The 12283-nt window shown below is 44.1% G+C and overlaps 1 protein-coding gene across 3 annotated transcripts in view; it reads right to left on the bottom strand.

Annotated features, from left to right (window-relative positions):
* The window catches only part of cadm3 (cell adhesion molecule 3), a 136096-nt gene that overhangs the window by 13739 nt on the left and 110074 nt on the right, over positions 1–12283 (bottom strand). The window contains exons 8-11 of one of the 3 annotated variants that reach the window (XM_014141079.3): positions 9801–9973; positions 8938–9435; positions 4841–4861; positions 1674–1799 (exon numbers count right to left, since the gene is read on the bottom strand). In XM_014141079.3, coding sequence (XP_013996554.3) covers positions 1674–1799; positions 4841–4861; positions 8938–9435; positions 9801–9973 — 818 coding nt within the window. The remainder of the gene's footprint in view (positions 1–1673; positions 1800–4840; positions 4862–8937; positions 9436–9800; positions 9974–12283) is intronic. The other 2 variants (XM_014141081.3, XM_014141083.3) reach the window with 2 other exon arrangements.

The raw sequence follows: 12283 nt of genomic DNA, 5'->3' as shown, positions 1-12283 counted from the left end.
AACGGTAACAAAACATTTATGCAGCATTGAAGCTCCCCAAGAACACAGTGGCCTCCATCATTCTTAAATGGAAGCAGTTTGGAACCACCAAGACTCTTCCTAGAGATGGCCGCCATGCCAAACTGAGTAATCGGGGGAGAAGGGCCTTGGTCAGGGAGGGAACCAAAAACCTGATGGTCACTCTGACAGAGCTCCAGAGTTCATCTGTGGAGATGGGAGAACCTTCCAGAAGGACAGCCATCTTTGCAGCACTCCACCAATCAGGCCTTTATGGTTGATTGGCCAGACGGAAGCTACTCCTCAGTAAAAGGCACATAACAGCCCACTTGGAGTTTGCCAAAAGGCACCTTAAGACTTTCAGACGATGAAAAACAAGATTCTTTGGTCTGATGAAACCAAGATTTAACTCTTTGGCCTGAATGCCAAGCGTAACGTCTGGAGGAAACCTTGCACCATCTCTACGGTGAAGCATGGTGGTGGAAGCATCATGCTTTGGGGATATTTTACAGCGACAGGGACTGGGAGACTAGTCAGGATCGAGGGAAAGATGAACGAAGCAAAGTACAGAGATCCTTGATGAAAACCTGCTCCAGAGAGCTCAGGACCTCAGACTGGGGCAAAGGTTCACCTTCCAACAGGACAACAACCCTAAGCACACAGCCAAGACAATGCAGGAGTGGCTTCGGGACAAGTCTCTGGATGTCCTTGAGTGGCCCAGCAAAAGCCCGGACTTAAACCTGATCGAACATCTCTGGGGAGACCTGAAAATAGCTGTGCAGCGACGCTCCCCATCCAACCTGACAGAGCTTGAAAGGATCTGCAGAGAAGAATGGGTGAAATTCCCCAAATACAGGTGCTAAGCTTGTAGTGTCATACCCAAGAAGACTCAATGCTGTAATCGCTGCCAAAGGTGCTTCAACAAACTACTGGGTGAAGCATCTGAATACTTAGGTAAATGTGATATTTAAATGTTTTAGTTTTTATGCATTTGCAAAAAATTGCTAAAAATCTGTTTTTCCTTTGTCTTTATGGGGTATTGTGTGTAATTAATGAGGGGGGGAAAAAACTATGTAATACATTTTAGATTAAGGCTGTAATGTAACAAAATGTGGAAAAAGTCAAGGGGTCTGAATACTTTCCCAAGGCACTGTACATACATACATACATACATACTCTCCGAACTCCGACATTGCTCGGCCTAATATTTCCATATTTCTTAATTCCACTCAGATTCATGTGTATTGTTGTGTATTGTTAGATATTACCGCACTGCTGAAAACACAAGCATTTCGCTACAGCCGCAATAACATATGCTAAATATGTGTATACGACCAAAACACTTTGATTTGAAGTGATGTAGGAGTGAGGAAAAAATTGCATACCAGAGGATCCTTGTGATGATAACACTGGGTTGGGAATAGGAGTAGATAGGAAAAGGAGAAATAAGAACTATAGACTGGAATCCAAATGTCTTGTGCTAATATTCCACCTGTTGTTCTCCGTGTCATGTGACAAGGAGGGGCAATGTTAGTCAAAAAGAAAAGTAGAAAAGTCTTGGAATGAAAAATGATTATGGTGTTAAGGTAGGGGTCACCTAACTTAGTGTCTGATGTGTGTGTGTGTGTGTGTGTGTGTGTGTGTGTGTGTGTGTGTGTGTGTGTAAGATATGTCACCTTTGTGTCTGATAAGGTATCTGCCCAGGACGATAAGCAGACAGAGCAGGATAAAGACGATGACCGCCACCACTCCTCCAATCACAGCATGGTCCACTCCTGAAGATGTCGACATGGCAGTGGGGTCTGAAAGAGAGAGAGAGAGGGAGGCAGAGAGAGAGGAGTGAGGGAGGGAGCAAGGGAGAGAGAGAGAGAACAAGGGGGAGAGAGAGGGAGAGAGAAAGAGAAACAGAGCGTGATGGAGAGAGACAGAGCGAGAGACAGGGAGAGAGACAGAGAGAAATAGAGTGAGAGAGATGGACAGAGAGAACGCGAGAGAGAGGGATGGACAGAGAGAGAAAGCGAGAGAGAAAGCGAGAGAGAGAGAGACAGAGAGAGAGACAGAGAGAGAGAGAGAGAGAGTTAAGAGGCATTGAGTCTAAAAGGTGAAACCTTGGGAAACTAAAGGTAGAGTTTGAGGATCAGCCCTATACACTAAGCCCTCAACCTGGTAGATTATGTCTGTGTCCCAAATGGCACCCAATTCCCTGTGTAGCGCACTACATCCATAATCTACCAGGTTGAGGGCTTAGTGTATAGGGCTGATCCTCAAACTCTACCTTTAGAAGACTATAGCTCACTAAAACACATCTTTAACTTTGCATGGCTTTGGTTCCAGCCCTTTATCAAACCCTCTGTCACGTTGACAGACAGTCAAACACATAGAAGCATCAAGAACAGAGAGTCTGAGATACAGAAGAAACAAGAGGATTGTAGTGAAGTGACACCTTCACGACGCTTTGATAATAAACCAATCTGCTTCCCAAATGGCACCCTATTCACTCTGTAGTGCACTACTATTGACCAGGGCCCATAGAACTCCCCATCGAGGACATTTGGGAAGCAGCCACAGCCAATCAAGAGCCAGGACAGGGGAGGGGAGGAGAAAGGGGTGTGCCAGGCTGGTAGCCTCCGTCAGAGAGAAGATACAACGGAAGATCACGGCATGGCAGAGGCCATTGAGAAGGTGAGAGAGAGAGAGAGAGAGAGAGAGAGAGAGAGAGAGAGAGAGAGAGAGAATAAGCACAGTCCTTGCTGAGGAGGCAGAATTGTGAATTAGTACATTAATCTAGCTGTCAGCACCACCAGGGAAATGAGACAGAGGTTCGCTGCATCCCAAATGGCACCCCATTCCCTACATAGTACACTACTTTTGACCAGGGCCTATAGGGAAACCCATAGGGTTCTAGTCCAAATTAGAGCACTATGTAGGGAATAGGGTGTCATTTAACACGTAGAAAGGAACCAAGACAGCAACACCTGAGCCTTGCACACTGTGTTAGAGACTCACACCACTTAAAGGTGCATGTTTATAGGGGGTACTATAGGTGTGACAGTGCTTATATTTGTCCTATTTCACACATGTATAAGTGTGTATTAATATGCATGAGTGAATTGGAAATTTCCCCTTGAGACACTGTCGGAGACTGGGGTCTCACTCAGGAGACTGGGATCACACTCAGGGTCAGACATTATCAAAAGTGACCCTGCAGAAATTAAGATCAAGGTCACATCAACAGATTTTTCGGTTACTGGCCCAACAATCTAATTGCTAGGCTACCTGACGTCTCTGTGTGTGTGCGTGTGTGTGTAGTGGTGGAAAAAGTACCCAATTGTTATGCTTGAGTAAAAGTATAGATACCTTAATAGAAAATGACTCAAGTAAAAGTGACAGTTACCCAGGAAAATCCTACTTGAGTAAAAGTCTAAAAGTATTTGGTTTTAAATATACTTAAGTATCAAAAGTAAATGTAATTGCTCAAATATACTTAAGCATCAAAAGTAAAAGTATAAATAATTTCACATTCCTTATATTAAGCAAACCAGATGGCACCATTTTTTAAATTGTTTTTATTTACGGATAGACAGGGGCATGCTACAACACTCAGATATCATTTACAAACGAAGTGTGTGTTTAGTGATTCTGCCAGATCAGAGGCAGTAGGAATGACCAGGGATGTTCTCATGATAAGTCTGTGTTTAGTGAGTCCTCCAGATCAGAGGCAGTAGGGATGACCAGGGATGTTCTCATGATAAGTGTGTGTTTAGTGATTCTGCCAGATCAGAGGCAGTAGGGATGACCAGGGATGTTCTCATGATAAGTGTGTGTTTAGTGAGTCCTCCAGATCAGAGGCAGTAGGAATGACCAGGGATGTTCTCATGATAAGTGTGTGTTTAGTGAGTCCTCCAGATCAGAGGCAGTAGGAATGACCAGGGATGTTCTCATGATAAGTGTGTGTTTAGAGAGTCCTCCAGATCAGAGGCAGTAGGGATGACCAGGGATGTTCTCATGATAAGTATGTGTTTAGTGAGTCCTCCAGATCAGAGGCAGTAGGAATGACCAGGGATGTTCTCTGTTTAGTGATTCTGACAGATCAGAGGCAGTAGGAATGACCAGGGATGTTCTCATGATAAGTGTGTGAATTAGTCCATGTTCCTGTCTTGCTAAGCATTCCAAATGTAACAAGTACTTTTGGGTGTCACAGAAAATGTATGGAATAAAAAGTACATTATTTTCTTTAGGAATGTAGTGAAGTAAAACTTGTAAAACTATAGATAGTAAAGTAAAAAAACTTGATAGTACTACTTTGGGGTATTTTTACTTAAGTACTCTACACCACTGTGTGTGTGTGTGTGTGAGAGAGAGAGAGAGAGAGAGAGAGAGAGAGAGAGAGAGAGAGAGAGGGTCAGAGAAAGTAAGAACAATATATTTGTGAGGGAGAGACTGTAGAGTATGAAAGCATGAATTACAGTTCAGTTCACACTGTCCCCAGACTACTAGTTTCTCTATTTCACAGTTCACACTGTCCCCAGACTACTAGTTTCTCTATTTCAGGCAAAGGAAAATGGACAGACAGACAGACAGACAGACAGACAGACAGACAGACAGACAGACAGACAGACAGACAGACAGACAGACAGACAGACAGACAGACAGACAGACAGAGAGACAGATTGAGACAGATTGAGACAGACAGACAGACAGACAGACAGACAGACAGACAGACAGACAGACAGACAGACAGACAGACAGACAGACAGACAGACAGACAGACAGACAGACAGAGAGACAGATTGAGACAGACAGACAGGTATACAGACAGACAGGTGTCTGTGAAAAAAAATACCTGCAATGTTGTCTGGACCATCTTCTCAAGAGGATGGATGGATGGATGGATGGATGGATGGACAGACGAGTGCCACATGGGCAGACGAGTGTAAGGGAGTCAGAATGAAGGAGTGGACCAAAAAGGAAAGGAAAAAAGAGAAAACATGATACCAGTGAAGAGAACGGGGTGAACATCCCATGTAATTCTCCTATCCTATCTGGTGTCCTGTGTGAATTTAACTATGCTCATTCTAATTCTCTCTGTCTCTACCTCTCCTCCCAGAGGACCTGAGCCCTAGGACCACGCCTCAGGACTACCTGGCCTGATGACTCATGTTTCAGATGAACCCTAATTGCTCCTGTAAGTCGCTCTGGATAAGAGTGTCTGCTAAATGACGTAAATGGTTGTTGTTGAGAATGAAATACCCCCTCCAGGGTGACGTTTCCCCTGGGTACAGATCTAGGATCAGCTTCCCCTCTCCCAAACCTAACCTCAAAGTGAATGCGAAACTGACCCAAGATCAGTGTCTAAATAGCGCCGGAGAAGAAGGCAGACGTTCTACGTGCCCCCAACCGATTGTGTTTTTTTTGTTTGTTTATTTGCGTTGTTTGTAACTTATTTTTTTACTTATTTTGTGCATAATGTTTCCGCTACCGTGTCTTACGACCGAAAATAACTTCTGGACATCAGGACTGTGATTACTCACCACAAACTGGCAGAATTCTTTTTTTCCCTTTAACGAGTCTGACGAGCCCGACGCGAACGATATACTGCTTTCCCGGGAACAGGCCCAGATCCCCATGATTTACATGAAGAGGAGGAGGAGAAAAAGGGGCCAGAGGTCGGGCTGCCTTCTGAGAATTTGTAGGCGATCGAATAAACGCCCAATTCCTTCCATTCTGCTAGCAAACGTGCAATCGTTGGACAATAAAATAGATGACCTACGCGGAATATTAAACTACCAACAGGACATTACAAACTGGAATATCTTATGCTTCATGGAGTCGTGGCTGAACGATGACACTATCAACATACAGCTGGCTGGTTAAATGCTGTACCGGCAGGCTGTGATATTATCAACATACAGCTGGCTGGTTATACGCTGCACCGGCAGGATAGAATAGCGGCGTCTGGTAAGACAAGGGACGGCGGACTATGTATTTTTGTAAATGACAGCTGGTGCACGATATCTAAGTAAGTCTCGAGCTATTGCTCGCCTTGGGTAGAGTATCTCATGATAAGCTGTAGACCACACTATGTATATTTCGTAGCTGTTTACATACCACCACAGTCAGAGGCTGGCACTAAGACAGCATTGAATCAGCTGTATTCCGCATTAGCAAACAAGAAAATGTTCACCCAGAGGCGGCGCTCTAAGTAGCTGGACCACCTTTACTCCACACACAGAGACGCATACAAAGCTCTCCCTCGCCCTCCATTTGGCAAATCTGACTATAATTCTATCCTCCTGATTCCTGCTTACAAGCTAAAATTAAAGTAGGAAGCACCAGTGACTCAGTCAATAAAGAGGTGGTCAGATGAAGCAGATGCGAAGCTACAGGACTGTTTTGCTAGCACAGACTGGAATATGTTCTGGGATTTCTCCGATGGCATTGAGGAGTACACCACATCAGTCATTGGCTTCATCAATAAGTGCATCGATGACGTCGTCCCCACAGTGACCGTACGTACATACCCCAATCAGAAGCCATGGATTACAGGCAACATCTGCACTGAGCTAAAGGCTAGAGCTGCCGCTTTCAAGTAGCGGGACTCTAACCAGGAAGCTTATAAGAAATCCCGCTATGCCCTCCGACGAACCATCAAACAGGCAAAGCGTCAATACAGGACTAAGATCGAATCGTACTACACTGGCTCTGGCACTCGTCGGATGTGGCAAACCATTACAGGCTACAAAGGGTAGCACAGCCGAGAGCTGCCCAGTGACACGAGCCTACCAGACGAGCTAAATTACTTCTATGCTATCTTCGAGGCAAATAGCACTGAAACATGCATGAGAGCACCAGCTGTTCCGGATGACTGTGTGATCACGCTCTCCGCAGCCGATGTGAGTAAGACCTTTAAACAGGTCAACATTCACAAGGGCACAGTGCCAGACGGATTACCAGGACGTGTGCTGCGAGCATGCTCTAACCAACTGGCAAGTGTCTTCACTGACATTTTCAACCTCTCCCTGTCCGAGTCTGTAATACCAACATGTTTCAAATAGATCACCATAGTGCCTGTGCCTAAGAACACTAAGGTAACCTGCCTAAATGACTACCGAACTGTAGCACTCATGTCTGTAGCCATGAAGTGCTTTGAAGGGCTGGTCATGGCTCACATCAGCACCATCATCGCAGAAACCCTAGACCCACTCCAATTTTCATACCGCCCCAACAGATCCACAGATGATGCAATCTCTATTGCACTCCACACTGCCCTTTCCCACCTGGACAAAAGGAACACCTATGTGAGAATGTTATTCATTAACTACAGCTCAGCGTTCAACACCATAGTGCTCTCAAAGCTCATCAATAAGCTAAGGACCCTGTGACTAAACACCTCCCTCTGCAACTGGATCCTGGACTTCCTGATGGGCCTCCCCCTGGTGGTAAGGGTAGGTAACAACATATCCGCCACGCTGATCCTCAACACAGGGACCCCTCAGCGGTACATGCTCAGTCCCCTCTTGTACAACCTGTTCACTCATGACTGCATGGCCAGGCACAACTCCCACACCATCATTAAGTTTGGCGATGACACAACAGTGGTAGGCCTGATCACCGATAACAACGAGACAGCCTATAGGGAGGAGGTCAGAGACTTGGCCATGTGGTGCCAGGACAACAACCTCTCCTTCAACGTGATCAAGACAAAGGAGATTATTGTGGACTACAGGAAAAAGAGGACCGAGCACGCCCCGTTCTCATCAATGGGGCTGTATTGGAGCAGGTTGACAGCTTCAAGTTCCTTGGTGTCCACATCACCAACAAACTAGAATGGTCCAAACACACCAAGGCAGTCGTGAAAAGGGCACAACAAAACCTATTCCCCCACAGGAGACTGTAAAGATTTGGCATGGGTCCTCAGATCCTCAAAAGGTTCTACAGCTGCACATCAAGAGCATCCTGACTGGTTGCATCACTGCCTGGTATGGAAACTGCTCGGCCTCCGACCGCAAAGCACTACAGAGGGCTGTGCGTACGGCCCAGTACAACACCGGTGCCAAGCTTCCTGCCATCCAGGACCTCTATACCAGGCGGTGTAGAGGCCCTAAAAATGGTCAAAGACTCCAGCCACCCTAATCATTGACTGTTCTCTCTGCTACTGCATGGCAAGCAGTACCAGAGCGCCAAGTCTAGGTCCAAGAGGCTTCTAAACAGCTTCTACCCCCAAGCCATAAGACTCCTGAACATCTAATCAAATGGCTTCCCAGACTATTTGCATCCCCCTCTCCCCCTCTTTTACACACCGCTGCTACTCTCTGTGTTATCATCTATGCATAGTCACTTTAATAACTCTACCTTCATGTACATATTACCTCAACTAACTGGTGCCCCCGCACATTGACTCTCTATCGGTACCCCCCTGTATATAGTCTCCCTATTGATATTTTATTGCTGCTCTTTAATTACTTGTTACTTTTATTTCTTATTCTTATCTGTATTTTTTAAAACTGCATTGTTGGTTAGGGGCTTTTAAGTAAGCATTTCACTGTAAGGTCTACACCTGTTGTATTCGGCGCATGTGACTAATAAAATTTGATTTGATTGAACCCTACTCCAAAATGCCCTTTGATGAGAGGTCCTGGTCACATGAAATGTCTACAACCCTCTACAGTAGAGTCTACTTGCTCCGGCAGTGTTGATGTAGGCTCTACACACTACTTTTCATATTTACAGGACCTACAGTGCAGTGTAGAGCATGGCGCTTGTGATGCCAGGAATGTTGGTTCAATTCCCGGGGCTACCCATGCGTACAATGTTTGCATCCATGACTGAAAGTCGCTTTGGTTAAAAGCTTCTGTTGAATGTTATTTATTATATAATTAGAGTCTGAATGTGTTTGTTCGTGTGGATTCAACTGTGTATGTGCGTAAACAGATGATTTACCTGTGAAACTGTAAACTCCATTCAGCCGTATGGTAACTGAGGAGGGAGTGAGGGAGTCGGAGGAGGGAGGAGCGACAGAGGGAGGAGTAACGCTGGCAGGAGGAGGGGAAAAAGAGGAGGAAGAAGAGGGGGAGAAGGAGTCAGAGGAGGGGGGATGGGGTTCGGGAGACATGGAAAGGTCAGGGAAGAGAGAGTTGGAAAGAGAGGTAGATAGAACTTTGACAGGAGGAGGAGAGGGAGAGAGAGAAGAGGTAGAGAGGGATGAAGAAGTGAAAGAAGGGGTGAAGGTGAGATCAGACGGGTAAGAGACAGAGAAGGAGAAAATAGTGGGAGGAGAGCTGGCAGGTAGGGACCCGGAGGCAGACGAGCCAGACATTGTTGACATAAGAGTGGGGAAAGAATCAGGAGAGAGAGAGGGAGAGGGGGAGTCAGAGGTTGGAGAAGAGGAGGGTAGATAGAAAGAGGTAGGGAAGAGGTTGTTTGAATCATCTGTCAGGTCTGGATAAAGGAGAAGACATGAAGCCCGTGAAGGAATATGGAGAGATAGTAAGAGCAGAGGAGTAGAGAGGAAGAAAGGCCAGACAGTGGCGTACAGGATGTGTAGCAAAAAAGCAAAGGAGTGTCGCATGAGGTGGATGGTGTTGGTGATAAAGAGAAATAAACAGAAAAGAAACGTGAAGAAAATCAGAAAAGAAAGGTGAAAGTCAAAGTTGTAGTAAAAAAAACACACAACACCAGAAATAAACAATGATGAAGCAGACAGAAGAAATATATACATCCTGATCCTGCCCTGGACAAGCTGCTTCTCAACCACCTCTCTCGCTCTCTCTCTCTCTCCCTCTCCCTCTCTCTCTTGTCAGTACCTTGCACCAGCAGCGTGTACTCTCCCTGCATCTTCCCGATTCCGTTGTCAGCCTGACAGAGGTACACCCCGTTGTCTGATTTGTTGAGCATCTCAAAGAGCAGGAAACTACCGTCCACCTTGGCCAGCAGAGGGAGTTCTCCATCCTTCTTCTGCCACACGTACGAGGTGGGCCTGAGAGAGAGACACACACAGATACACAAAAATAGAAAAAGAACAAGATGATGAAGAGAAAAGATATTTGATTTTAAAATAGAAAGTGTGTAACATGCAGTACATGCTGCAGAACTAGAAGAAGTAGTATGGTACAGGAATTAATTATGTTACTGTAATATGAAGCATATAGCTGTATAACTGGATTTCTTAATGTGATTAATACATTTTAGGGACATATGAATATTATATGAGTTCATCTTTCTGTAATTACTGTATGTATTTACTGTATGTATTTACTGTATTTACTGTATGTATTTACTGTATTTGCTGTATATATTTACTGTATATATTTACTGTATGTATTTACTGTATGTTTTTACTGTATGTATTTACTGTGTGTATTTACTGTATGTATTTACTGTATGTATCTACTGTATGTATTTACTGTATGTATTTACTGTATTTACTGTATATATTTACTGTATTTACTGTATGTATGTACTGTATGTACACTACCGTTCAAAAGTTTGGCGTCACTTAGAAATGTCCTTGTTTTCCATGAAAACATACATGAAATACGTTGCAAAATGAATAGGAAATATATTCAATACATTTACAAGGTTATAAATCATGATTTTTAATGAAATAATATTTGTGTCCTTCAAACTTTCCTTTTGTCAAAGAATCCTCCATTTGCAGCAATTACAGTCTTGCGGACCTTTGGCATTCTAGTTGTCAACTGGTTGAGGTAATCTGAAGAGATTCCACCCCATGCTTCCTGAAGCACCTCCCACAAGTTGGATTGTCTTGATGGGCACTTCTTATGTACCACATGGTCAAGCTGCTCCCACAACAGCTCAATAGGGTTGAGATCCGGTGACTGTGCTGGCAACTCCATTATAGACAGAATACCAGCTGACTGCTTCTTCCCTAAATAGTTATTGCATAGTTTGGAGCTGTGCTTTGGGTCATTGTCCTGTTGTAGGAGGAAATTGGCTCCAATTAAGCGCTGTCCACAGGGTATGGCATTGCAAAATGGAGTGATAGCCTTCCTTCTGTCCAGTGTCTGTGTTCTTTTGCCCATCTTAATCCTTTATTTTTATTGGCCAGTCTGAGATATGGCTTTTTCTTTGCAACTCTGCTTAGAAGGCCAGCATCCCAGAGTCGCCTCTTCACTGTTGACGTTCAGACTGGTGTTTTGTGGGTACTATTTAATGAAGCTGCCAGTTGAGGACTTGTGAGGCGTCTGTTTCTCAAACTAGACACTATAATGTACTTGTCTTCTTGCTCAGTTGTGCACCGGGGCCTCCCACTCCTCTTTCTATTCTGGTTAGAGCCAGTTTGCGCCGTTCTGTGAAGGGAGTAGTACACAGCGTTATACGAGATCTTCAGTTTCTTCACATTTTCTCGCATGGAATAGCCTTAATTTCTCAGAACAAGAATAGACTGACGAGTTTCAGAAGAAAGTTCTTTGTTTCTGGCCATTTTGAGCCTGCAATCGAACCCACAAATGCTGATGCTCCAGATACTCAACTAGTCTAAAGGCCAGTTTTATTGCTTCTTTAATCAGCACAACAGTTTTCAGCTGTGCTAACATAATTGCAAAAGGGTTTTCTAATGATCAATTAGCCTTTTAAAATCATAAACTTGGATAAGCTAACACAGCGTGCCATTGGAACACAGGAGTGATGGTTGCTGATAATGAGCCTCTGTACGCCTATGTAGATATTCCATTAAAAATCAGCAGTTTCCAGCTACAATAGTTATATACAACATTAACAATGTCTACACTGTATTTCTGATCAATTTGATGTTATTTTAATGAACAAAAAATGTGCTTTTCTTTCAAAAACAAGGACATTTCTAAGTTACTCCAAACTTTTGAACGGTAGTGTATATGTTATCATGTCTGTCCTTGTACATTACATAGAGGGAATGGTTCATGCTCGTATATGGATTGATTGAGTTCCAACTGTGCAATAAAGTTCTATGGCTACAGCATGTAATGCTATCATCTGGGCATAACTGTGTTACATAATGGACTATGGTGTATAACTGTGTTACAGAATGGACTGAGGTGTATAACTGTGTTACATAATGGACTGAGGTGTATAACTGTGTTACAGGATGGACTGAGGTGTATAACTGTGTTACAGAATGGACTGAGGTGTATAACTGTGTTACATAATGGACTGAGGTGTATAACTGTGTTACAGAATGGACTGAGGTGTATAACTGTGTTACAGGATGGACTGAGGTGTATAACTGTGTTACAGTATGGACTGAGGTGTATAACTGTGTTACAGGATGGACTGAGGTATATAACTG

The sequence above is a fragment of the Salmo salar genome, chromosome 14, assembly GCF_965601325.2.
Source record: "Salmo salar chromosome 14, fSalSal1, whole genome shotgun sequence".
Lineage (NCBI taxonomy): Eukaryota > Metazoa > Chordata > Actinopteri > Salmoniformes > Salmonidae > Salmo > Salmo salar.
Note: the sequence above shows the minus strand (reverse complement) of the source record. Positions and strands in the feature narration are given on the sequence as shown.